This window comes from Meleagris gallopavo, chromosome 1 (genome assembly GCF_905368555.1).
Source record: "Meleagris gallopavo chromosome 1, MGAL_WU_HG_1.1, whole genome shotgun sequence".
In the NCBI taxonomy this organism is placed as follows: domain Eukaryota; kingdom Metazoa; phylum Chordata; class Aves; order Galliformes; family Phasianidae; genus Meleagris; species Meleagris gallopavo.
The window spans coordinates 119164816-119191806 of record NC_139404.1 but is presented as its reverse complement, the minus strand read 5'-3'; the positions used below and the strand labels follow the sequence as shown (position 1 = coordinate 119191806).

General features: G+C 45.9%; 1 protein-coding gene across 1 annotated transcript in view; it reads left to right on the top strand.

Annotated features, from left to right (window-relative positions):
• Positions 1-9077: 9077 nt before the first annotated feature.
• NHS (NHS actin remodeling regulator) overlaps positions 9078-26991 on the top strand; it is a 251319-nt gene continuing 233405 nt past the window's right edge. The window contains exon 1 of the mRNA XM_085211463.1: positions 9078-9742. Within this exon, the coding sequence (XP_085067589.1) occupies positions 9355-9742 (388 nt within the window). The 5' untranslated portion in view covers positions 9078-9354. The remainder of the gene's footprint in view (positions 9743-26991) is intronic.

The window sequence follows — 26991 nt, the reverse complement described above, 5'->3', positions numbered from 1 at the left end:
TGAAGTCTCTGTAATCTATTTTCCCTGCCTGCTTTAATGAGCCTTTGAATGTTACTCTGCAATTTCTTTTTTCTTTTTTTTTCTTTTTTTTTTTTTTTAATTTGGTGGGGGAAGGAGATGCACATTCTCTTTTCTCTGAAGAATTTTAAAAATTCATTACTGCAAATAACTTTTGCAGTGCCAGAACACTAAGTTATGCAGTATCCTCTGAGTGCATCTATGGTAAATAAATCACGGCTTTGCTGGATTTGTCATCTCAGAGGTTAATGAGATGTAGAAGAAAATCCCAATTAACTCATATCTGAGTTTGGGTCTCTCTTCATACTATGTAGGCCAGTTATCAGTGGAGTTTCTTAAAATCCTATTTCCTGCACTAGCCTGTTTTTTAATGGACTGAGTATGAACAATGTCTATGAAATTAGTAAATGTAACTTAAAACCAGTTAGCATTGGAATAGGTAACGAAGGATAGCATGGAGCTTGGAAGTGCCTTTTAAGGTCAGATATTGCGATGGGTTTTACAGATAGCAAACTCCTTGATCTCATACCATGCTTCACCCCTATCTTTGAGTGCATAGACTAGACTGTCTTTCATGACTGTCCACTGATCTTCCCTTATTTCATGGAATGATAGAATCACAGAATCACTGAGATTGGAAGAGATCACTAAGATGATCCAGTCCAACCACCAACCCATCACACCATGCCCACTAACCATGTCCCTCAGTGCCACATCCACACGGCTCTTGAACACCTCCAGGGACAGTGACTGCACCACCTCCCTCGGCAGCCTGTGCCACTGCCTCACCGCTCTTTTGGAGAAGAAAGTTTCTCTAATATCCAATCTGAACCTCCCCTGGCACAACTTGAGACTATTCCCTCTTATCTTATTGCTGCTACCTGGGTGAAGAATCCCCCTCTCCCCCGCCCCCGCTATAATCTCTTTTCAGGCAGTTGTAGAGAATGGTAAGATCTCCCCTGTGCCTCCTAATTTATGCTGGTATGGGTAGTTTGTTTGATTCCAGTCCATTTATTCCTGATTCTCACCCACCACTGACCAGCAGCAGCTTCTTGTCCTGCTCGCCCAGCAGTACCATGTGTGTTGGCACGTGCTGTGGTTGCACCAGTGAACATCTCACCTCCCCATGGCATGGAGGCCTCTGTCCACAGCCTGGTGTGGCTGCAGATGAGGAGCACAGCTCCTGAAGTGCCTAGCTTGGCTCTGCAGGCTGTTTTGCTTGGCGGCCCAGCTCTACCTCTCTGTGTCTGCACAACCACAACCACAGACATGCTGTTGATACCTCCAGACACGGGCGAGCAGGCCCCGGCCTGTGCAACTTCTTTGTTAGCGTTGCTTGAAGCCATAATTATATAATATGAGAGGGTTTTCCTCTTGCCAGCAGAGTTAATGTTCAAAATCCAAAGTAATAATTTTAAGTATATTGCAGCTCAGCTGTAAACAGGATAAGGCTGATTTTTTTTTCTATACACAGTGAACAGAGCCCATTAGCAAAGCACAGAAGGAGCAGACATAAAGGTGAGTACCTGTATAATAGCTCTGTTTATCCCTAAAATAAATGTGGACTCTAATGACATTCTATTATTTAACGTGTTTCCGTATCTCTGTCAAGCCCCAAAAATGATCTTTTCAGTTCTGCTACCATATTTTTTCTTGTTTAAGAGCAGATTATTAATTCTGCTTTTATAAACTTTGTTTGCCTTTGAAATGATAATCACCTACTCCATCAGACTTTTCCTAATATGGTGCATTTTCAGAGCACTTAAAGTATTACTTGTTAGTTAAATGAAACAGGGAGATGATTTGACTGGCCACAATGAGCCCATGAGTTATCTCAGATTAAGAATGATTTACATCATCAGAAGAAGCTTCTGTGGAAAAGCCAGGGCAGTGCTGAGCATTGCTACTTGCCAGATCTGCCAAAGAGCACAAGCTTGGATCAGAGTGGATATTAGGAAAAATTCCTTCTCCAAAAGAGTGGTAAGGCATTGGAACGGGCTTCCCGGGAAGGTGATAGAATCACTGTCCCTGGATGTGTTCAAGAAACATGTGGATGTGGCACTGAGGGATATGGTTTAGTAGGCAGTATTGGTGGTAGGTGGACAGTTGGCCTGGATGGTCTTAGAAGCCTTTTCCAACCTTAGTGATTCTATGATTCTAAGCTTCATGTAGTGCTTTGCTACAGGAGTTAAAACACTAGTGCTTGGGGTGCCTTCCCACCCAGCTGGTAGAAGGTTAGTGCCAAGCCACTGTGCATAAAGTTTCTCTTTTTGTCTCCATTGTGGACAAAGAGATGGAAAAAGGAATTAGCCCACCTACTATGCAATTGCTTATCTTTTGTTATTTTGATTTCTTTGAAAACCAAAGATTTACTCCTGACAGACAAGCGTTTATTCGTAATGGAAACCCATGCAGATGGAAAGAATATGTGAAAGGCAGCATGAGCTTTTGCAGTGACCTACCCCAACAGTTTTCAAATCTGATTTGCTCCCTTTTTTGTTATTTTATACTGCTAGAGCATGGACTTTCTGATAAATTAAACCGCCACATAGAGCTGGAATATGGTCTGCAGATTGCAGGCCAGAGCTTGTAATAGCCAGACCAACTCTTCCACACTGGTCTCTAAAGTCTAAGTGGGCCTGATTCATGCCCAGCTTTCCTCTGCAGGGATCCAAACAGATGCTTGCCTAAAAACACTGGATGATGACTGGCACAGGGCTTTGTGAGCAAATTTGTGATGTGGGCCTACCTAGCTCAAAAATGCAAAGCTAGCTTCCTGTACTCAGTACTCAGCTGCTCAGTACAAGCAGCATCTGGGGCTGGGTGATGTGAGGTTGTGCTACAACACAGAAAGATGCAAGTGAGCTGAACACCCATCCCAGCAGAACTGGAGTTCCCCACTTGAGGAGAAGAAGTGGGAAGCACAGAGACACCGACATGACCTGGCCTCCTCCTCTTCTCATCTCCTCACTCCCCTTCTCACCTCCTCACTGTGAGCATAATGGGAGAATCTGGCCTTTTACTAGTCTTGTTTTGGTGATATGGACTGCAACCTGGTGGATTTTGGTTTAGTTGATTCATCTTTTTATTTTGCACCTATTCTCCAGAGAAGAGTCTGAAACAAGGAAGAGAGGAATAAGCACCAGAGTATAGAAACTTCAAATTACTTCCACATTTAGACTGCATGATAGAATGCTAGAGCACTTTCAGCATGCAACTGGCACGTGCCAAATTATTTTGGGAAGTGAAAAATGTTGTTAATATTGAACAAATGATCTTCTGCGGATGCTGGGGTTTTCACTTTCTGTTCCCAATAAATCTTCCTATCTCTTCACCAGTTTTACTCCCACTGTCCCGATACAGGCAAAGTGTCAGCTAAGGTCAGCCAAGTCCTGAATCAAGACTACTGCAGTCTGTGCCTGATGTGTACAAACTGCCAGATGCCAGCAGGAGAAATTAAAGAGAACAGTGAAAATATCTACTGTGTGCAGGTTAAACCCCCACTGCTAACAAATCAAGTGTAATTAAGGAGTCAGAGCAACAAAGAGGTGGATGAATTTCTCACTGAAAGGAAAATATCTTCTTTCTCCTTTACTTTTCCCTTCAGTGAATTATTGTTTTTTTGTAACAAATAGATTATTTTTGTTTACCACTTTTTTTTCTTTTTAATCATGATTTCATAAGGTAGAACCTCATTTTGATTTGGTCTTGATATCACTGCACTTTCTTAACTATTATTATGTTGTTCCAAAGATGACTTGTGTTTATTTCCAAAGAAACAACAACAGAAACAAAGAGCACAATAACACTATTCAGTAGAGCAAATTCTCAGCTACAAAACTCTGTTTTTCAACACAGTCACCACCATGAACTGTGCATTTTCACCACTAATGAACAAGAGACCCTCATAACAATTTGCACCAGCAGACATGACCCACTGTTGCTGTCACCACTGCTGAAATGCACCACCCACCCCTCACTGGGCTCACATCCTCTGCTTGGTCTCCATAAACATTCAGCAGGCACTGATGAGTATCAATGGCTGTCATTTTTTCTGCACGGCAGAATTCAATGACACTCCTTTGCTTCATACACACTTCTGCGTCAGATGCCATTTTGTCAGACTGCCCCTCTGTTCTCACGTGGCAGTGTGTAATGGGATACTGGTGGGAAGCTTCAGCCACTATTGCCATACCACCAACATCTGCCTCTGATGTCATGAGTCAACATCATAACACAAGAGGCATTACTTTTGGAGCAGTCCTCATATTTTTAAAGGCCCAAATGATAATAGTATTTAAACAGATTTCTTTTTTCCCTCTTTGTTGTATCCTTCTGTTGGAAGTCAATACGTCTTTCTGGGATGAGAAAGAATCTGCAACTAATACTGGCATTGAAGGAAATTACAGCATTTGCTGTTCAGAGGGTGCTCCAGTGAGTTCTTCCTAATTTTAATAAGGTAGTTGTGATGGAAAACATTAAGTTGATATGCACTTAACATGAACTCACTAGAGAGATAAGGAAGTTTCCTTATTAAAATAGACATTTCTTAGTAACAAAACTCAATTATCATGTCAGCCTTGACTTAAGGCACATTTTAAAGAAGGTGTCAATTTAATAATCACTCCTCAATTTGAAATGTCATCCCTACTCTGGTTACAAGTAAACTTTGTAACAACTATAATTAAGAGAAAGAGAGTTAACTTTCAGTTTTTAATTGTTTTGCCTGCACTACATGATTTGCAGCAGCATGTGGAGCCCAATTATCCATTTTTCTACAGGTACATACACTGCTGCAGGCCCTGCACTTTTCCTACTTAAAGCAATGACTAAAGCAGTGGGGTCATAGTTTAAGGGTGAAGAGGATTATGATAACACAAACACTAACAAATAGCAGAAAGGGCAGTAGCAGGCTGGGTTGGGATGGGAGCCGGTGACAGCACACACGTGGCAGGAGAAATCCAGAGGGAGAGGAAAGAGAAATTGACACTGAGAAACACCACTGCTCTGATTCCCATACAACTGCTCACAGGGAAGTGGGAGGAGGGATAGGAGATAGCTTTGCCGAGGGTCACAGAATTATTTTTCTCAAGGAAGTGTGAGGAATGAGCTGTCCAGGGAGGTGGTGGAGTCACTGTCCCTGGTGGTATTTAAGAGGTGTCTGGAGGAGGTGCTACAAGATACAGTTTAGTAGCTTAGTGGGTAGTGATGGTGATAGGAGGACGATTGGACTAGATGATCTTGTAGTTCCTTTCCAACCCTGTGATTCTATAATTCTAGGAAAAAGTGTGCCCAGGTCTGTTGGACAAGAGAAAATTCCATCTGCACAGCAGTACTGTGATTGTAAACAGAGAGCAAGAGTGTATCTGTGAGTACTGTGAGATTGTGAGGATGGACAGGCAGTATTCATCCCTGCCCATACCTAGCAGCTCCTAGAAGAGACTTGTGGTCTCTTGCCTTCTTTGAAAACACTTTGGATAGCTATTGTTGCTAATAAAGTCATATGGAAGTGGGACCTAGAATGGAGAAGACGTGTGCCTCAGTACATCAGCTCTGTTGCAATCGAAGACCAGATAATATTGAAGGAGGAAACCCCCTTGGTGTCCAGAACATGGCAAACATAAGACATGCTGTGTAAAGCTGAGCTGCCAGCATTTTGCCTGACTAAGCCATTCAGACCCAGTGAGCCTCTTCGGTAAAATTATTTCTCAGCTATAATTCTGTTTTGGACATGATCTTAACATGTTCATGCTGAAACGAACAGGCAGAGCTGTGAGACCTAAATGAGCAGGTCCCGATCACGCTGGAGTGCCTGGCTGTGCTGCCTTCCTGCCTAATGGGCTTCTATTGTTAATGCGGCCTTGGTGTGATCAATGGATGTCACTCTGGTCTAAGCGCAGAATGGCAGCTGAGCCTTGAGGACAGTTTCTGAATGAGGATGCTTTTTGCTAGCCTGAGTGGATACAGGTTTGGTAATGTGCTGCCTGTGACATCTTTGCTGGGAATAAATACATGATATATTAGTGGGGCTAGCGTCAGTGACGACAGATACTACATTATGGTCAAAAGGCCACAATTTCATTAATATGATGCCTGAAGGCATCTTCCTGACAGTCGGGCAAACAGGAGGAAATGACAATAGCCTGAAGCACTCATCAGCCTCTCCTCTCTTTTTGGTGCTGTGGAGTGAGGCGTACCACAGCAGGCCAAAGCTAAGCTGGGCAAGATTGCTCAACCTCACCTCCTTGTCTCCTGCACTCACTGCGCCAGAGAACCACAGATTCCTTCTGATCTATCAGCGGTCCTGCCACCACCTCCATTAGCATGGAGCTGCCCTGCTGGTGTCACTGTCAAATCACGCCTCAGCAGGGATGTCAGCAGTAAATGCAAACTGGGGGAGGAGCACAGCTGTAGCATGGGGGTAAAGGCCGAGAAGCTGCATAGCGGCTGCTGCGTTCTATGACCAACGGGTGCGGGACAGCACAACAGAAGGCTTTTCCTGCAACAAATAACCAAAATGAAACAATTTCACAAGTTTATCTCTGCTCATGACTGATATTCTTACTGGCGTGTCTGTCACTGGGGTCTGCAAGTGTGTCTCGAAATCTACTGATGCAGAAGGTTGGCCTGGGCTGATGTGTTCACAAAGGAGCACCTTGAAGTACAATCACAGAATTATAGAATAGTTTGGGTTGAAAGGGAACTCAAAGCCCACCCAGCCCCGACCTCTGTTGTGGGCAGGGCTGCCCCCCACCACCTCAGCTGCCCAGGGCCCCATCCAACCTGGCCTTGAGCGCCTCCAGGGATGGGGCACCACAGCTTCTCGGGGCAGCCGTGCCAGTGCCTCACCAACCTCTGAGTAAAGAATTTCCTCCCAACATCTAAACTAAATCTCCCCTCTTCTAGTTTAAAGCCATCCTCCCTGTCCTGTTCCTGTCCCTTTCAGACAGTGTAAAAGGTCAGTTACCCTTCCACTTATAAGATCTCTTTTAGTACCAGAAGGCTACAGTGAGGTCTCCAAAGAGCTTTCTCTTTTTCAGGCTGTACAATTCCAAACCCCTTAGCCTGACTTCATCTGAGAGGTGCTCCAGCCCTCTGATCATCTTTGTGGCCCTACTCTGGACCCTCTCCAGCAGCTCCACATCATTCTTGTGCTGGAGCCCCAAGCTTGGAAGTAGTGCTGCAGGTAGGGCCTCACAAGGGCAGAGTAGAGGGAGACAATCCTGCTGGCCACCCCTCTTCTGATGCAGACCAGGATGCAGTTGGCCTCGTAGGCTGCAAGCATATACTGTTAACTGAATTTTAACTTCAGCCCATGGCACTCTGGTACCCTGCAGTCAGGACAGGGGGACAAGCCTGTTGGAGGGGCTCTTCAGAGGGGAGGTAAGTAATGAAAAACTAAAAAAATAATGGCAACAACTGATGGAGGGCAGGATGGAAATGCTATGGGACCTCCAAAATAAAGATGTACTCACTATGATGGAGAGTCACAGCATTGGCAGGACCTGTCTTTCATACAAGTGGACCACTGACGTTGGCTTTGTTTGACTGTGTGCACTGGCCCAGTGCATCATAAGGATGTCTAAGAGAGATGCGGGATGAGTGCCTGACAGTTGCTTCCCTAAATGCCAGGTTTTATCCCTGGTGAGGGTTATTATGCTGCTTCCTGCATGTTTCACTCCCAAGTTTGTGTCTTCTGAGCCCACTCCAGTTTGGATGGCCCCTGTTCCTTCCATAGCATTAAAACTTAGCCTTCTCATTCCCTGCCCCATTAATGAAACTCAAGTGAAATATTAAAATACATTTCAGTGGATAATGAATAACATACTTTCACTCATTTGGGTGGGAAGAACAGTACAGCCCATGCTCCATTACTGAGGATAAAAACCACCCTGCTGCAGAAGAAACTCTAGCGTAAAGAATACGTTGACTTTAACAGCTCTGATCTGTGATAGTCTTAGGGCACACGAAGCATCTTTGCCAAAAGCCAGCAGTGGGTCCAGCCCAGTGGGTCAGCTCTGCAGAAGGAGCTGTAGCTGGCTGCGTGCTCCTGGGGCAGCTCCCTGCTCTCACAGAGCCCAGTGTGTGCACCTGTGAGCTGGCAGTGACCACAGGCATAAGGACAGCCCGCATCATCATCAGAGGCTGGTGACGCACTGGAACAGGTTGCCCAAGGAGGCTGTGGATGCCCCATCCCTGGAGGCATTCAAGGCCAGGCTGGATGTGGCTCTGGGCAGCCTGGTCTGGTGGTTGGCAACCCTGCACATAGCAGGGGGGTTGAAACTAGATGAACACTGTGCTCCTTTTCAACTCAGGCCGTTCTATGATTTTATGATTCTATGATTCTATGATTCTATGATTCTATGATCATGGCACGCATGTGCCAGCGTGACAAGTGGTCAAGCAGGCAAGTTTAATCCAATTTTTCCCAACTGCAGAATGTCATCCTGGGGAAGGGCTGTCCTTCCACAGCAGCTTTTTCTGTGCTGCATGCTTACCACCGATAATTTAGGGGTTAAGTCCAGACTTCATGCCAACTCGCTCTGAGGACAACAAAGAAGTAAGCTCGGACACTGTGCCAGAAGCAGCACTCCCATCCGACCGCAGCCCACCTTCCCCATCCCTGGAGGCGCTCATGGCCAGGTTGGACGGGGCCCGGGCAGCCTGAGCTGGTGGGTGGCAGCCCTGCCCAGGGCAAGTGTTGGAGCTAGATGATTTTTCAGGTTCCTTCCAACCTAAGCCATTCCATGATTCTGTGATTCCCCAGACAGCTTCCCAGAGAGCGGCTCCACGCATGGGACCACGGAACACCCCGTGCTGGACGGGACCCCCCAGTCCCGTCTCCCCGCGGACCCACCCCAAACCCCAGAATTCCAGACCTGCGAGACGCCCCAGGACACTTCCCGAGCCTTAGAGCCGCGGGGCTGCGGCCGGCTCCCACCGCTGCCCCCGGCTCAGGCTCCCGGGGCGCTGCGGGCCCTCCGGCGCCTCCTGGCGGCGGCCCCGGCCCGCCCCCGCCCCCGCCCCGCCGCCTCGCTCCTCCTCGCGGCCGCGGGATTCCTCTCGCCGGGTTTTCGGGCCGCCCCTTCACACCCGCCGCCGGAGCGGGACGGCGCGGCGTGCGGGCGGGCGAGGGAAGGAGGGAGAGAAGGAGAGAGGGAGGCGGCGCGGATGCTCCCCGGCTCCCCGCGGCGGCAGCGGCGGATGCTCGGCGGCCGGCGGCAGCGCAGGAGCTCGGCGCGTAGCCGGAGCCCGGCGATGGGCGGCCGCGCGTGAGGGCGGTGGGGCAAGGGAACAGCGATCCCCGCGAGCGAGCCCCGCGCCGAGGGCTCGGCCATGCCGTTCGCCAAGCGGACGGTGGAGCCGCAGCGGCTGTGCCGGCGGCAGCCCGCTGCCTCCGTGCTGGAGGAAAGCCGGGGCGCGGAGCCGCCGCCGCGGGACCCGCCGCCGGAGGAGCCGGGGGCGGCGGGCGAGGGCGCGCAGGCGGCCGGCGGCGAGAGGGAGGCGGCGGTGCTGATGGTGCTGGACCTGTGCGCGGTCAGCAACGTGGCCCTGTCGCGGATCCTCCGGCAGCTCTCCGACGTGGCCCGGCACGCCTGTACCCTCTTCCAAGAGGTCGAGGCTGACATCCAGGGCACCCACCGCCGCGTCCGGGCGCTGCACGGCCGCATCGCCGGCCTCCAGGGGGCCGTGCGCGGCCTCGACCCCAAGCAGGAGGCAGTGCGTGAGTACCGCGGCTCGGGGCGGGCGGGCGGGCGCCGGGCACGGCACCCCGGGTGGAGCTGGGGGCTCCCGGCGGGGAGCGGAGCCCGTGGGAAGGGGCCGGGGGGCGCGGGTCGGGTGGGTGCCACCGAGCGCCGCCGCGCCGCCGGCGGGAGGGATGATGTCAGTGGTTTGCTCCTTACATAAGGAGCGGCTGCCCGGCTCTCCGGGCGCATCTTCTGCAGCCGGGGAGGGGGCCGGAGCCGCTCTGCGGGTGCCCGGGAGCACGAAGCCCCGTCTCCGGGGTTTTTCGTTGCTGCCGGTCCCCTTCCTGGACACGTTTGCCTTTCCCTTCGACGTGTCTCTGACTTTCCGATAGAGACGTGAAGCTCTGAAGTAGAAATAATCAAAGCGCCGCGTCTTTATCCAGTTTTCAGAGCCATATAAAATAAGGAAGTTTGGTTTATGACTTCGTTCTGTTTAAAGAGCAGCCTGACGAGCCGGGGAGGCGGGAAGAGGAGGGGAAGGAAAGGATGAGGGCAATACGCGACTTCTGTTCTGAGCAATAAGTGCTTAAATCCTGCTGCCTCTCCACCCGAGCCATAAAAGCGGTGACAGGCTGCGCAGTCCTATCCGTTGCGTTCTGCTGAACATGGCTCGTGTTTACAGCAGCGGAATGATTCTGTGTTCTCACTGACGCATACGCTTCCCAATTGCTCCCGAGTGTTTTCTCATAGGTAGGGCTGCGGACTGGAGATGGGGAGTAGCAGGGATCGCTGATGGTCCTGCGCTCATCATATCTACCTTAGAAACAGCAATGGTTTTGGTTGGGAATTTGGTTCGGGTTTTGCCTACTGCTGCTCCCCTCACAATCCCATGGATCCGGTGAGCACAGGGAGATGAATTTACACTGGAGTAAGGAAGAGCATGCCTTCCTCTCATCGTTTTCAATGAGTGTGCCATTTAAAAAGAACGTGCTCTGCACTCCCTTTTGGGAGTGGTATGTAATAATAGAAGTATCTCCTCTAGGATCAGCGGAGCTGTGCCCATTAACACCGTCGAGCTTTAAGCATTCAGAGGTCTTTAAACTGGATTCTTGGCAGCTGGCATGGTGACTTTACTGGGGAGGGATTCCATACATCAACTCCAGCTCAGCCTGACGGAGGCTGCGTGTGGTTTCAGGACAGGGGTGCAGTCAGAGCAGAGTGCCGGGCTGTGATTGGGAACTGTGGGGAGAGGGAGGGCGGACCGTGTGCTGAGGGAACGGGCTGAGAAATGGAACTCCTCGGGTCGCTTTCTCATTTGAGCTGAGTAACTGTGCCCGGACATTTGTGTGAGAGCTGAGCCAAGCCTTTCTAATCCGCACAGCTTTTTTTTTCTTTGTGGATTGTGCAAGTGCAGCTTGTTTTCAAATCACAGTGCAAAACCTTGATATTACAGCACAGTTATGTCATGTGCTTAATTAGAGAGTTTGGCTTTTCCCCTATGATGATATATGCAGGATCTGCCGCTTCATCATTCTTTTTTACTTTGAGCCCTCCTCTCCTTAGGAGGGAAGAGACTCACGACCACGACCCCCCTCTCGGCTGCCTGCTGATCCTCTTCTCACCCTGCACACAGCATGCGTGGTGCAGTGCCGCCGGCAGGGCTGCAGATGTCCCCTGGTCTGATGACCGAGGGCTCCGCGCAGCTCTATCCCGAGCGGTTTGCCCTCCAGAGGTCTGCATCCTGCCCGCTGCCCACAGCTGCTTGCAGACACAGCACCCAGCCTATCCTCTCCGGGCAGCCCTGGGCTGCACGTGCTTTTGACAGGAACGACTCTGTCTCCATCCAATGGGCATGGGTAGTCTGCTTCTTTGCATGCTTCTGGATGCTTTTATTCTCAGCCTGGCGCTGGACTGTTTGCATAATGCTACATCTGAACATCTCAGCTGGGACCTGGAGCTAAGCTGCACTGTTCTGCTCATCTGCCTGTCATCCTTCAAATCCATACCCACCCGCAGCACCTCCTGCTGGCCCACGGACTGCTCAGCATTGCCAAGGACCAGATACAAAAGCCCTGCGGGAAGCTGCCCGTCCTTCCTGTAGTATATAATGGTAGTGTGCACTCTCCTTTCTGGGCTGACACCTCCTCCATTGTTACTTTCAGCAGGACTGTGCTCATGTTTGTTTTAGACATGCTGTGCCTACGTAACCAATTCTCGGCAGTGTTTCACTCAAGTCATGGCACCCAGTTATAGAATCATTAAGGTTGGAGAAGCCCTCTAAGACCATCTAGTCCAATCACCAACCCATCACATCATGCTCACTAACCACATCCCTCAGTGCCACATCCACACGTTCCTTGAACACCTCCAGGGACGGTGACTCCACCACCTCCCTGGGCAGCCTGTGTCTCTGCATCATCGCTCTTTCAGAGCATAATTTTTTCCTAATATCCAACCTGAATCTGCCCTGGTGAGACTTAAGGCCCTTCCCTCTAGTCTAATTACTGTTACCTGGGAGAAGAGGCCAACTCCCACCTCACTGCAACCTCCTTTGTTCTCATTAAAGCAACAGCAAGCACAGATGTCCACAGGTGTGCCCAGGACCACTAGCTTCACAGCCTGGTCATGCCGTCTACACGCTGCATCTAAGATTAACTCAAAACCAGGTGGAGTTTGAGCTTTGCAACATGGAATAAGTTGGCGGTAGGTATGCACCTGCTGCACATGGGTGGTCATGCTGAATTTGCTGTGCACCAGTAGCCAGGGATGCTGGGCTGCTTGATGTATATGCTGAGGTGCTGTGTGCTGGCATGTGAGCAGAACAGCTGTGCAGCCCAGCCATGCATTTAAGTACCGGCTTAAAACGACCAGGCTACCTCGGCACAGCGAGACATTCTTGATGTAACACCAACTTCAGCATGGTGGTTTGAGAATAATGCTACCAGACATGCCCTAGATACGGAGCTGTGACATTTGAAGGCCTTTTTCTCCATGCCTTGTGAGCCAGCTGGGTTCTGAACTTCCCTTGTGATGAAGGGGTGGCCTGGGTGAGGAAAAGGAATGCTGGGCAGCCCCATAGAGGAGCTCCTGGAGCCAGTGGTTACACCTTTGCCTGCGCCGGTCTTTGGTAGTTGCAGACATGATACCAAGGGAAGGGATCAGGAAGGTGCTCTCTTGAAAACAGTGGCGTGTTGTACATTGGAAGTTATTTATTGTTACATTCAAATGTTGAGTTCAGGGACTATTAACAGCAAATTGAAATGAATTGATTACAGCGTGTTTCTACTAATGCTTATCACTACAGCTGTCATTTTCATAAGGCCTTTCCATTCTCAGCTTTGTTGCTACTGAAATGGTAAAGATTTGCAAGCCTGGATATTTGCTTAAGAGAGCTGCCTGAACTGCTCTGCTGAGCTGATGTTCAAGGTATTTACTTATGTGTTGCTCTCTTGTTTTAGCCACTGTTCAGAAAATGCATTTGGAAGATCTTATTAGACACAACAAGGGTTGGATTGTGGGCAGTCACGGGCAGATCGTCTTCAGAAACACGGGTCTCTCTCCCCTGCCTTCCCAGATGGTGCTGTTCCTTTCATCTTTCTTACAAGCCTCTGGACAGCTAGCGCTCTGCAAATACAAGTCATTTCCCACCCTGTGATTGGAAGAGAAACAAGAGTGAGAAATGTTTTCCTGCTCAGCTCATGAACAAACTGCTTTGCCCTTCTGCCAGTCTAAGTACTTTGTTGCTTTTCATCGTGATCAGCTCCGGGCTCTGCTTCTAAAGCAGAACCATGTGGGAGTAACATGATTGTTGTCAATCTTGCTGTTGCTTAGAGTTTTCTTATTAACAGCAAGAGAAATGAGCAGCGTGATATCAGTTTCATAATCTTGGTGGCACAAGAATGCAGAAGTGCTGGATTTCAGTGTAGACATGGGACTGAGTGCCTCTCTTTGTATTTAGAATGATGATTTCTCAGTCCAGGGGACTACAGATCTGGTGGTCTACATGGAATGTCTTACTTTACAGAAACTGATGGTGTTAGCCCTCTCATTTTTTGAATAATCAGTGTGACCATAGAGCAGGTTCTTAAAGCCCTAGATAACAAGATCCTGTTTGCACCCTGGCATCCTTGAGAATTCCATGCATTCCAGGCTTTCTTTCTGCAAGCATCAATGTGTTACTAGAAGCAAATATTTCTAAAAGCAGTGGCCTTTCCAGCAGTTGTCTCATAAAATACTTCATTGCACCACTTTTCTGTTCCCGATTTTCCTATATGCTTGCATTTAGGGAAACAGCTGCTTAGGAACATGGACATCCCCTATATTACTTTCGTCATCAGAACCTTTTTCCTCCTTATGGATGTAACGGTATTGAGATAAAACAGACAACTGTGAACTGCTCCTTTATTATTTTAGATTGTGCATTAATTTATTCTGTTTCATTGAAACTGGTTAGTGGAAACATCCTGGATAGTTTCACTTTTGCTTTTGGTCTGTTTCATTGGGCTTTCTAGATGGTTGTTTTCTTGCTGGTGCTGGTTTGGTTTTTCATTTTTTATTTATACATGGTTATAATACAGTCCTGTTTGGGTTTTGAACACTGCAGGGAAATATTTAATCAATTGTAAGGTTTTCACGTATCTTCTGCTGCAGTTCTACCATTTTCACAAAACATACGCTGGATGCAAAGCTCAGCAGCTCCTCCTCCTCCTTGGCTTACAGCACTGAAACCTCAATTGCTGCTGAACCTAGAACCCTGCCCCTCCCTCCCCCGTACTTGTGTTTCAGAACCCGGCTACGTTGTGAGGCCATCCTAAAGTAATTGCACGTGATTGTGCTTGTAGAGATCTTCTGGAAAGGTATGTAAGACTTCAAGAGGAGGTGCCCTATTGAGAGAAAAAGCAATCACATGCAAGTTGTGTAGATAAATGCTGTGCTTTATCCCAGCTTCACAAAATCCTAGGGAATCTTTAGTGCAATTTCCATTGCATAGATTTCCTATTGTGTGGAGGCACGACTGTAGACCCCACAGGTTAGATACATTTGCGCTGAGAGGTCTCTGATACTGCTGGCAACAAATGAGAACATATTTCTACCATCCCTTAACCCTGCATTATGGAGTTATATGCATATTTATGCATTATAGTGCATAAGAATTTCTGTGTGTAAGGGTGGTTACACTTAAAAATAGACACTAATGTGGTTTGGGAACATGAGGCACAAGAACGTATTCACAGCTCTCTTTGTATATTGAAATCATATTAATTGGTAAATCCTCATAGGGTGCATAACAAAACCTTCAAAAAAAGAGTTGTATGTTAGATGCAGTGATCAATCATCTTCAGCTTTGTGTCTGAGTTGAATAACACAGCGTCTTCATCTGTCCTGTTGGAAGTGGAGGAAGGCTTAGTTTTTTTTTGTCAGGTGTGGCTTTTTTGGTTTTGTGCTTGTTGCTTATTCGTTTGTTTTATATAATTCTCTGGTGCACTTAACTGTACTTTTCCCATTAATGGAAATAAAACAAGTTGTGGGTGTGTGAAAATTGGAAAATTTCCTCAGTGCTTGGCTTCTTCTCAATGCAGAGGGCTGGTGTCAAGTTAGCCCAGCCTGCAGGAGCAGGAGGCCAAACCATTAGTTTTTCTGTTTACTTTTTGCTACTGTTGGAACAACAAAGAAACATAGGAAGAAAAACCCACTCACTTAAGAATCTCATTTGCACTTTGCCCATTACATTAGAAAGAGTGCCACCATCTAGGGAGATTCCTTATCTTTGTTTACAGAGAAGTGATAGAAGGCCTTTTACATGAGAGCACAACCCTAAGGAGCCTGAGGTCAAGAGATTTTTTTTTCACCCATTTAGCGTGTGATAGAATGTAAGGGGAAGAAGTTTGTCAGGTTGCGTTGGCAGGGTGTTTTCAAAGTGCTGGTTGGCGCCTTCAGTCAAGTTGACTTATGTAGAGCAGACTCTGGCTTTTTTGCAGATAAAAGCAAAGGATAAAATCTTTTGTGCTATTTAGATCAGCACAACTCTCTGAGAACTTGGTGCTCAGGGAGACTAACTAACCTTTACCTGCATAACCTCGTAACAGCTGAATAGCAAGCAGATGTGGTTTTCCTCTGAAACCATTAAACAGATGTAAATCTTTAGGAATTTTGCTGAATTTCATTATTTGGTCTTCCACTGATGCAGTACTACCTGTTCTGTAGTTATTTTTCATTTCCCATAAACAATACTTAAATCGATGCAACAGGTTTGAAATGATTGCTTAATTAGAGAGCCTTCTAGACAAAAATCTGATGTCCAAATGCTCCCAAAGCTGGACTCCCATCTCACTGCAGCTATATAGCTGTGCAGTATTGTAGCCATTAGTGGGACTTTTTGTCTGGCTCACGTTCAATAGCCAAACAAGGAGCTCCAGTGAGTTTATCAGAAATCCAGGTAGAAATAACACAACTCTTTTAAGACCAATTAGATCTCCTTTACCCAGGAGTAAGACTGCAGAGAAAATGAAATCAGGTAAGAGACTTACACTTACTGTGGATCTGATGACTGAATATCCCGCAACTCTCTTAAAACTCTGTGCTTCTGTTGAAGATCTTTTATAATTTAATGTATATGTGTATGGAGATGTGAGATGAGTGTTTGGTGAAACCAATGGTGTCATTCCTACTTCTGGTCAGTTCCCCTGCTGATACAAGAGAGATCTGGAGATTAAGAAATAAGTGGATCCTTATAGCTTCCTGAGGACATGGGAAGGTCATTCATCTGTTTATCCACGTACGTAAAAGATAGTGGTTTCCCTTTATGAAAGATGAAGGGCCTGGAGTGTTTCCAAAAAGCTACTGCATAATTCTCAAATGTCCTTGGAATGAGGGGAGGATGTGTGGGAAGGAAATACAAATAACCAGGCATAATGGTACCAACCCACCTGCTCTTCTGGTTCGGCAGAAGCAGGTTTTGTTGATGTTTCTTCAATGGGTATGCTTGTTCTCTGGCTTAAATGTCAAGGATCAGATTATGGCAGGTCTGGCACAGATATGAAAAGGTAGGGAGAAAACATGGCACAGTCCAGCCACAGCCTCTTTTTATCCTATTAAAAATGGCCGCTGAAAGGCAGACTGGCTCTTTCTCTCTCCAAACTGCATAGCGAAGCATACCTGGCTGTTTGAAAAGCCTCTAATCTGACACATTTCCTTCACACATGCCTAGATGTATTGTACCCAAATCAGAGGCCCACAGGGAACTCTTAAAAGCAGTGTAACGATGTCCAAAGTGGAAAGAAATATGACCAGCTCATGAGAATAATGCACACTTGCATTTTGAAAGTATTGTTGCGCAGCTGTGTGGTCTTCTGAGTCAGAGAACTGGGATTTTCAAAAGCTGTTCTTTCCAATTGCTTGGCATCTCCACGTAATCAGAGTCTGACATCAGACTCTCCACTGGAACTGCTTGAGCTATTAGGATGTGAAGAGCAGAAGCCCTCTGTGTTACTGAGTGTGCGTGTGGGGGGAGTTTTTTCACTTCCTTTGATGTATTAGCATCAAGAGAGGGAGTCTTAGCTTCATTCCTAATTGCTTCTCGTCTTTGAATTTATATACCAATATGTAACTAACTGCAAAGGGAGATAGCAGAATTTATAAAAAGTTCAAAAAGGCAGGGCTTAGAGCATGATTAAAATAAAAGATAGCATACAGTGTGTGCTGTTTTTAGCCAAAGTATCTCCCCAGAATACTTTCCATTTACATTTTCATTATATCTAACCGCTTCTAATGCGCTGCTCAGTTTAACAACAGGCATGTTTTTAGGGTAGATTTTATAGTAGATATACACCCACTGTGTTCTGAACTTGAGACTTTAAATTGCAGTATCTGTATTGGACAATCTTTTCTTATACCTTCTTGGCTGAAGGCAGGAAGAAAGCAGTAGCGATGGAACCTAATTAAGCCTGGGGCTTAATTACATCAGGACTTGCATGCTTGAAATGCTGCTAGGTTCAGCGGGAGCTGTGTGGCACTGCCATGTGAAGTCCCAGCAGAGAATGGCTATTTTTATTTTTTATTTTTTAATAGGATCACTGTAATTCTTACAAAGCCGCTATGGTTTTCACTTTCTTTACAGCTGGACTTTGAACTACAGCCACTCAGGCTGAGTCCCTGACAAAGTTTGGAGAGTTTTCTTGCTCGAGTGTACACGTGATTAAGGAGAATGAGCACAGAGTGGTGTATTTGTGTTATAAATATGTATAGCTTGCTCTGGCCTCTACAGCTTTTCCTCTGCCTTCTCTGATTGTTTTGTTGTTTTTTTTTTTGTTGTTAGCTTGCTGGTGTTTGAAAAGGCCCTTAAGTCGGTCTTGAGGGAGGGCATGTTGAAGGGAAAAGGCAGTGATCCTTCAGAGTCATGTGTAATTTTCTGTGGCTGCAGAATCAGGACATCTCGAGGCATGAATTATGTGTGGTACACTGAAAAATACCTCGCTTTGCACAGACTTTGGATTGCTACAATAAGGTGTGATTTAAGTGAAATGAGAGATTAATTATGATTAAATACTTATCACGCAAATCAGAGTGGGTCCCAAGAAAGGATACTCCCCAGCTCCATCTTCCCTTACCCTCCTAAGATTTGTTTGCTGACTTGCAGGAAGAAGAGGGCCAGTTCTTGGCATAGACATGGCCCTTTCTTTGCTGAAGAGATTTTTGGTGAAGTGTTGTGTGAGGGAGGATAGTCAAGAAAGGTACAGTGATTCCTCAAAAACAGATAAGTATATCAAGGATTGACCATTGGCTTTCATGTGACCATATCTTACCCTGGAAGCTACTTAGCTTAGCATGGCTCAAGTTTTGAATGCAAGTATCTTCTTTTTTTTTTCCCCTCCTCCGTGTTCTCCTGGCTTTCCTGTAGCCCAGCAGTTATAACATCATTTTATAGGCTCTTGTCCCAGCATGCTTAAGATAGCCTGTTTTCTCTCCTGGGTTCGCTCTTTCCCCTAGGTCAAGTATTGCTGCAGCAACCTGAAGTCTTGGTCAGCACAGCAGATTGCATGAAGTCTTGCACACAGCACACCAAAGCTAAACTTTCCCTATGGGATGGATTATTCTGACAATACCATTTTTAACCTGGTTTCTTATTGAAACAATAGCACACTCTGTGCATGTTTAGCAGGGGAGTGGGTAGGCATACCTATATATCTCACACCAACCACTTTAGAAACTTTATATCTGTTATTCAACTACAATCTCAACTGCATTGCCACAGGGTAGGAATCATAAAAGATGCTGACAGGTAAGGGAAAGAACAGGCTATTACTGCTGCATTTGAAGAAAGGGCTTGTTCTTTATTAGACACTAGAAAATCCACTGGGGAAAGAATCCCATATAAATGCTCCAAACCAATAAAAAAAAGTGCTCCAGTTGGAGCTCACATTTTCTTCAGTGTGAAAGTCAGTCCTTTGCATGACATAAAAGCTGGAGAAAACCAGGCTTCATTAGTTCCGCTGCTTGCAGAACTGCTTGTTCGTGTTTCTTGTTCCCCTCTAGAATTACTGATGTCTTTGCAATTTTAGGGTTTTTCTTTTCTTTCTTTCTTTTTTTTTTTTTAAACTTATGCCTTCAGTGACTTTCCTTTTAGGACATCCTATACTTTGTTCCTTTTTTCACGAGGGATGCACCTATGCCTTTACCTCTATCTTATCACTGAAGGCAACCTCCTCTCATCATAAGAATGAACAGTATTAATTTTTATAGCTGTGGTTTATTCTCCATTGATTATCTTTAATGTGGTACTGTCTTGTTCAGTTAATAAACTACTGATAACCTGCTAAGTTTTAATTAACCTCCCTTCCCCCAAACATAACCTGCTTTTAATAGACGTTATAAATGCATTCATTATGGCTGGCTCATTAAAATCACTGTTCTAAGTTCCTTTACTTTGAAATTGCACTCTAGCTGAAGTATATTCTATGGCAATCATCTTGTAATTGCTCTGCTAGTAGCCTAAAGTATGTACCATAGTACCTGATTTCAGCAATATTTTTTGGCCTCTGTTATGGCTACCACAGCCCTGATTCCACTTCAGTGCCGAGACAGAGGATGGATTAGCTGTTTTCTGGATAGCATCCTCCTAATGAAGAACTCATAGGCTTATCTGAAGATATGCTGTTAGCTCTCTGTCACTGTTAGAACGTGGCTGCCCAGCTGTAGTGAATCAGCACCTGGAGCCTTTGAGCCATCCCTTTTTAAGCACAAGTGGCCAGAGCAACAACGGTTGGGATGCAGATGTCTCCAGTTTCACTCTTGCTCACTGTTGGGCCAGCTGACATGCTGAGGGCAAGGCTGTGGGCCGCATGCGTGGGACTGCCCAAGCACCAGTACAGATCATATGACATATCATAGAATCATAGAATATCCCAAGTTGGAAAGGACCACAAGGATCACAGGGTCCAACCCCTAGCTCTGCACAGCATCAGCTGAAATCAAACCTAGTGTTTGCGAGTGTTGTCCAAATGTCCTTCCTGAACTCTGGCAGCTCACGTCCATGCCCACTGACCTGGGGAGCCTCTTCTCTGAGCTGAACAAACTAAGGGACCTCAACTGCTCCTTATTCATCTTCACTTTTACACCCTTTAGACCCATCATCATCTTTGTAGCCCTGAATACAGCCCAACACACCTGCTGTGTGCCAGCAGTGCCACCATCCCTGTACAGCAGATCAGTAGGGCAGTGATAAGATAGCTGTACTCTATGAACTAGTGTGCAGTTGCATTGCACCAGGCGCTTGTTGTGCTGGAGATGTTCCGTGCTGTGGTGCTCTAGGCCTGATACGTTTGGGGGAAGCCTGCTGTAGTACCTGGGAGGCAAGCCAGGATTGCAGCCCTGTCTGGGGGTCAGCTGTGGAAGATGAGAGGAGAGAGGCCGAAGCTGAGAGGCTTGGCTGAGAGGAGAGTGAGGTGGGCTAGGCATAACAGGCTCTTACTCATGATTTGAAACTTCATTGGGAAGCTGTTCTTCATAGTGCAGGTGGTGGAGGGCTGGCACAGGCTGCCCAGAGAGGCTGTGCAGTCTCCTCCTTGGAGATCTCTGAGAGCATTCTGGACGTGATTCTGGTACCCTGTTCTGGGTGTCCCTGCTGGATCAGGGGCTAGGCCTGATGGACCCAGGCTACTTATCCAGCTTACAATACAGGCATTTTAAGGACCTCTGTCAATACATGCAAAATTCACTGGGTAATTCTCTATCAGGTCCAATGATAAAATCATCTGCCTGCAATATAGAGTGGAAATAACCTCTGTTCGAAGAGCGTTGGGTCTGCAAGTGAATGAATGGGTTACAACTATCTTCCATAGCTATAATGTGGCTATTCATTTATGAAATTGTCCAAGTGGAACTTAACACAAATTATTAATGTAGATTAGAAGTATTTTTCATTTATCTGCTTGTTCCTAAGTGCTGTGCTGAAGAACCCAGCAGAATGGAAATTTGTTAAAGGAAATGAGAGGTAAATGCAAAATATTGCAGTTCAGGGTGATTTTTTTTTTTCTTCTCTTTCTGGAATTGGACTTCCCGATTGGCTGTAGGTCTGACTTGATAAACAACAGTTTGGACTGTGAGACTAAAGAATTCTGCTGCCATAAAAAAGATGAGTGTGCCCACCTTCATGCAGACTGTTCTTAACAGTTGTTGGAATAGAACAGATTTGGACAGTATCTCCTTCCTCAAAATTCTGTGTGCCACTGGAAGAAAAACATTTTTTTATATATCTATGTACACAGAGGTGAAAAAGAAATAAATATCTGAAAATGCAGGGCCAGATAACATTGGTCATTGAGCCTAGAAAAGCTTAATAGGGGGGAGAAGAAATTCTGCAGCTATATCAGCTGCAATATGCTGAAAACAGAGGGAGATATCCATTAATATAGTTCCTGTGGCAAAGTTAGTAGTTGAAGGTAACTGATGTATCTTGTTCATTCTTTCCCCCTTTAACTTTGTGTCTTCATGCAAAGGGACCCTGTGGTAGAATTCACTTTCTCCTCCTCCCCTACCTCTCCTACTGGAAGGTTAGTCTTGCCTTGAGGAATTGTGGTGATACCGATAGAAACTCTTCTACTGGATATAGTGGGTGATCATACCCCAGAAGTGGGGTACATTTTGCTTGAGTCTGTAGGAATGATACTGTTTTATTGTCCGTATTATTCTGACTTGGAGGAGTAAAGGAGTGACTTTGCTTTTGAATTGCCTCTGCTATATTGCAGGGAGGGCTGAAAAATAAAAATATAGAAAACCTTAACCTAGTTCAGGAGATTAATCCTTCCAAGAGAACAGATGTGAAAGTGAAAGGTAAAGTGATGCGAGCCTACAATGTAGTTTGCAGATTCACTGAAGGAGTGTTTTATACTCATATTTATTGTTGCACAGAAATCTCTCCGCTGTTTCTTTTTCCTTTTTTTAAAGAAGTCCAACTTTGGGCTTGTTAAATAAGTCTCTGTAGAAGTTGGCACATGCTCACCTTGTTTGCTGCAGCTTCTTGATTCTAGTGGCATGAGCCAGATGGACAGAGCCCTAGAGCTGAATTCTGAATTAAATGTGCTAGCATGGGAGACTGGAGCTGTCTGAGTCAAACTTTGGCCAACACTTCAGTACTTCTTAGTCCAAGATGCATCTGCTGTGTCAAAGTACTTATTGGGTTTTTTCTCTCAGATCGTAGAACTTGGTATATAATTTAACATCCTCATAGCCAAGAATATAAGGCAGCGGTGTGGCCCTCTCTCGTGCATCTCAGCCTCCAAGGGGCTGTGTCAGTGTGATAGCATGGGAGGGGAGCAGTTGTGTGGACCCCAGAAGAGACACCCTGGGAGGGTGTTTAGGCCAGCACCTCTTTTTTCACTGCCAGGGAAGTTTTCCATCATGAAGCAGTGATGAATTCCTGTGTGTGCCTCATGTGGCGTGATTACCTCTGCTAGAGCAGGTTCCATAGGCCTGGGTGAAGCTGAAACTTGCTCACAGGCAGCAATGCTTCAACAGAACAGAGCTTCTGAAATATTTTCAATACCACTGCATCCCCCAGAATAAGCCTGCTGCCCCACAGAAAGGCTAACCTCCTGACATTTCAGAAAACCACACTGAAATGACAACATTTTTTTCTACTAATGGACTCTGTGCATACTGCTTAATTTATGTGAACACATAGCAGGTGGCTTTTGGGTGGGCTAGTGGCTATCTGTAAGTGGCTGGGAGATGTCAGGAGGGGACCCAGCTCCAACCTAGTGCTCAGTCCCTCCCCTGTTGGATTCAGTTCTGCAGGAGCTGAGCAGGAGGGCCCAGCAGCTAAGACATTGGTGCTGAGGAGACCTGGATTCACCTCCTGGTGACTCATATAGGCTTGGGTGAAGGTTATTAATGGGATTCAGATCACAAAGCTTTAACAATGTAAACTTGAGACAATCCATCCCATTATAAGGTGGGTCTTACTCCTGAACAGAGAAATTTTCTGGATTGCATGCTTGAAAGAGTCTTTTAACTTCTGCTAAAGGGAGTGCATTAAGTAATGCTGCCAGGTCTGCAGGCCTCTGTTGCTTGGTTCTGTGGCAGGGTGATAGCTCATCCCTTCTTGGAGGAGATATCACACAAGCAATGAGGATGGAATGGGTTTTTCTGTCTGGCGTTGGATACTGTGCAGGTACCCCAGGCACACAGACCTGCTTTGTAATGATAAACAATTTGCAGGGCTGAAAACTTTCCACATCAAGAGTGTTTTGGTCCTTAGTGGACAAATACTTCCAGTTTCTCGTGCTGTTCCATCCAATGAAGGTACTATTTCTAGGTGGGATATTCCATTCCTTCCTCGTGAGCAGGATTTCTTGTTGCTGAGAGCTGCAGGGTTTGCCCCTTGAGTACCAACCCAAACTTTGCAATTACCAATCTTTCTTTTGAGTCCTGGATTGTAAAGGAGAGTGAGCTTTTTTGTGTTACAGACAACACGTCCTGGTTAATTACAGTCATGTAAGGATGAGGTTGTACCATGGGACTTGGTTTAATTAAAAAAAAAACGGTGCTGGGAAGTTTAATAAATGTCTGATAGATTTCTGATTTCTGATAGAAATGTGTTCTATCTAGTTGCCGAATGCTAATGCTGTAGTTCTGTTCAGGTGCACTCAACTTCAGTCAGAAAGAGCCAACTGAGCTTGACATCTTCACTAATGAAAGGGGAGGATACCTTTTCATTATCTGTCCAACTGGGCTGGTGCCTGGCATTGCCCTTTTCACAGCTTGGGCTTTGTGTGGGTAGTGGTGTTGGAGGAAAACTAGCACTACAGAATCTAAGGCTTTTCCTGGATAATGGAAAAATCATGATCGTGCATGTGAATTGTGGACTTAGAGCAACTTTGTGTGGGTGGTCTTATTTTGATTCTTCTCCCCCCAGCCCCTTTCCCTTCCCACTCACTTATACTGAAGTCTGTCATCTCTTTGTCTTGAGCTTTACTAACAATCACAGATAATATACAACAAAAACAATAATGAAGTGTCTGCATATGCAGTCTCTCTGAACTGTAGAAGCCACAAGATCTCCTAGACATGCTTTTTGTTAATACTAGCTCGTGAGAGACCTAGCACTCCATGATGCCCGTCTGTTAGCAGCATGTTTAAATGTGATTAATGTGAAAGTTGCAAGGATTGCAGATAGCTTTTGCTAGTCTACAACAGTGCCTGTCACTGTTAATCTTTCACAGTATTAAAAGCTTAATATAGTAAATCTAATGTTATGGAAAGCTGTAGCTTTGCTTTGTTACTGTCACCTTACTGCATTATTAAGCTAATGTTCCCTTTTCCTCCATAGCTCATAAGCACAGTAGAGGCAGTATAGGTACCATTAACCTGCAAAAGAGTATTTAAGTGATCACATATATATGAAGTCTCACAGGAAAGAGATGCTACAGCATAAAAGGATTCAGGGGAACATTAAACTTGATTGGGATTCCTGAGCAGTGTTGGCCAGGCAGGCTCACTAGGCATCAGCCCTTCCCCAAAACCCTCAGAGACAGGAGTAGCGTAAGTGATGCCTTGCTGTAGTAGTTCTTCGTTGTGACCACTCTGAGATTAGAATTTATTTAGTCTTACCCAGCCATGAAAGGAGCCCTACCTCATCAATAATGCCGATGGTACTTAATCATAACTGCTGTGTATTTAACAGAAGTCGCAGGCAGCATAAGCAGTGCTGTGGCAGAAGCTGGGACTGCCTGCTGGAGCGGGTTGATGCTGTGGGAAACAAACAGAGGAGGGCCCAGGGAAGGAAAATTGCATTCTATGTGTATAGCTGCCTGTGTTGGAAAGGATAAAAGAAACCATAATGAGGCAGTATCTTTTTTTTTTTTTTTAAAGAACATTTTAGAAGAATGATTCAGTTAAATAGTTGTTTACTCGAGATCTGCAGGTGGCTTGTAAAGTGTAATTAGATCCCACTTACCTTTTAAACCCGGATCTACAGCTTTGTTCATTTTGGTTGGGATGTGCCTGTGTGGTTTGTGTGAAGATTCCCACTCTTGAATTTACAGTGGGAGATTGGTGGAGGGGAAGGCTTATTATAAAACTTGTCATTTTGTGGCATGATTACAAAGTACTTTTGGTTCCAGCGGGGACAGCAATGGTGCTTTGGTCCAGACATGTCAAAACTGCTTTTAATCTGTAAGGTCATCAGGCACCGTAGGACAAATTGAGACCTGCTTTTTGCTAAAGCACTCCTTCAGTTCCATCACACAGAGCTTCTTCACAGCAGCCAAGCAGCTTGTCCACATCCATCCACTGCAGAGAGTTGAAATCAGATCAGATAGGATAGTGCTGTCAAAGGGGTAGTTACAAAACGTACAGTCCGAGATCAGACCAGACTCTGTAGGATTTTCTAGTTCTTTTGTGTACCTCTCTATAATCCAGTCTTTGAAGCATTTAAGAGCTCAAGGTGCCATGATTAAAAGCTTCAAGTACTATTCTTTTTCATTTAGCCTCTAAGAGGATAGGCAGCAATTCCAGTGCTCTGAGCTGCTGTGAGGACTTACAGTGAGGACAGACCTCACTCGCCTTTAGTGAGATGTGGTAACACACACATCACTGAAAAGATGAAACTGCTCAGTTCTGATCCCTGGAGGCTCCTGGGCCTGCAGTTCCCATTTTTGCTCCTGCCTTTCCTGTGGATTGCAGAGTGATGTATATTGAATAACTGACACCAGAGAGGTGGTGGATGCCCCATCCATGGAGACACTCAAGGTCAGGCTGGATGGGGCTCTGAGTACCCTGATGTGGCTGTATGTTTCCCTGTTCATTGGAGGAGAGTTGGATTACATGACCTTTAAGGATCCCTTCTAACTTGAACAGTTCTGTGATTCTATGATCCAGTGTCCTCCTTCCATCCTCAACAGGATGTCATGCACCAAAGACTTTAGGCAGTGAGCTAAGGTGAGGAACCTACAACATAGAGTTGATCTGGGACTGGCTTTGCTCTGCACCTCCCCTCAGCTCTTTGCAAGTGACAGATTTGGCTCACACTCCACAAGAAATCCTGAGAGTTTCCAAATTGGTGTTTCAGAGCTCTACAAAAGTGTTCACAATAGTATAGAATATGTTTACAGGAGTCCTCATGTATCAGCTTGATCCTGTACTCATGATGCTGGGATCTTCGTGGAAAAGGTCACTTTTCCCAACTTGGGAGATGAGGGAGAAAGAGGAAGGGTCATTCAGCTGCACTTTGAATGTTCACTTAGTTTTCAGCTGAATTTTTAGCTGCTGAAATGTGGAGAAAAGAAGATTCAGTAAACAAGTGTGTGTGTTTTGTCTTCAGTGGCTGCCTACTCAGGCAAGGGAAACATGATTTAGCTGTTAGTTAGTGCTGATGTATCAGAATTGGCAAACGCTGAACAGTTCTGCTACTGGATCTGCCCCAGTTGCTTGATGTGCAGCGATGAATGGAGGAACATTCACCAACGCTGTTGCACAAACAACCAAGCTAATAAAAAGCAGCTGATTATGTCATTGTAGACTGTAGAAACTCTAGAGCAGCAGTGAGATTATTTGAAAACAGATGTTCTTGTCTGGGAGCTCTTAGAAAGGTAGAGCAATAGTGTCTAAAGGGGAAAAAAACACAGAAATACACATGACAAATCCTAGTAGGATAGGCACAAAACAGCGTATCTATCTTGTCCTTATTGGTTCAGTACCAAGGGGCATGGTTTAGTAGGGAAATATTGGCTGTAGATGGGTGGTTGAACTGGGTGATCTTGGAGGTCTTTCCAACCTTGGCACTTCTATG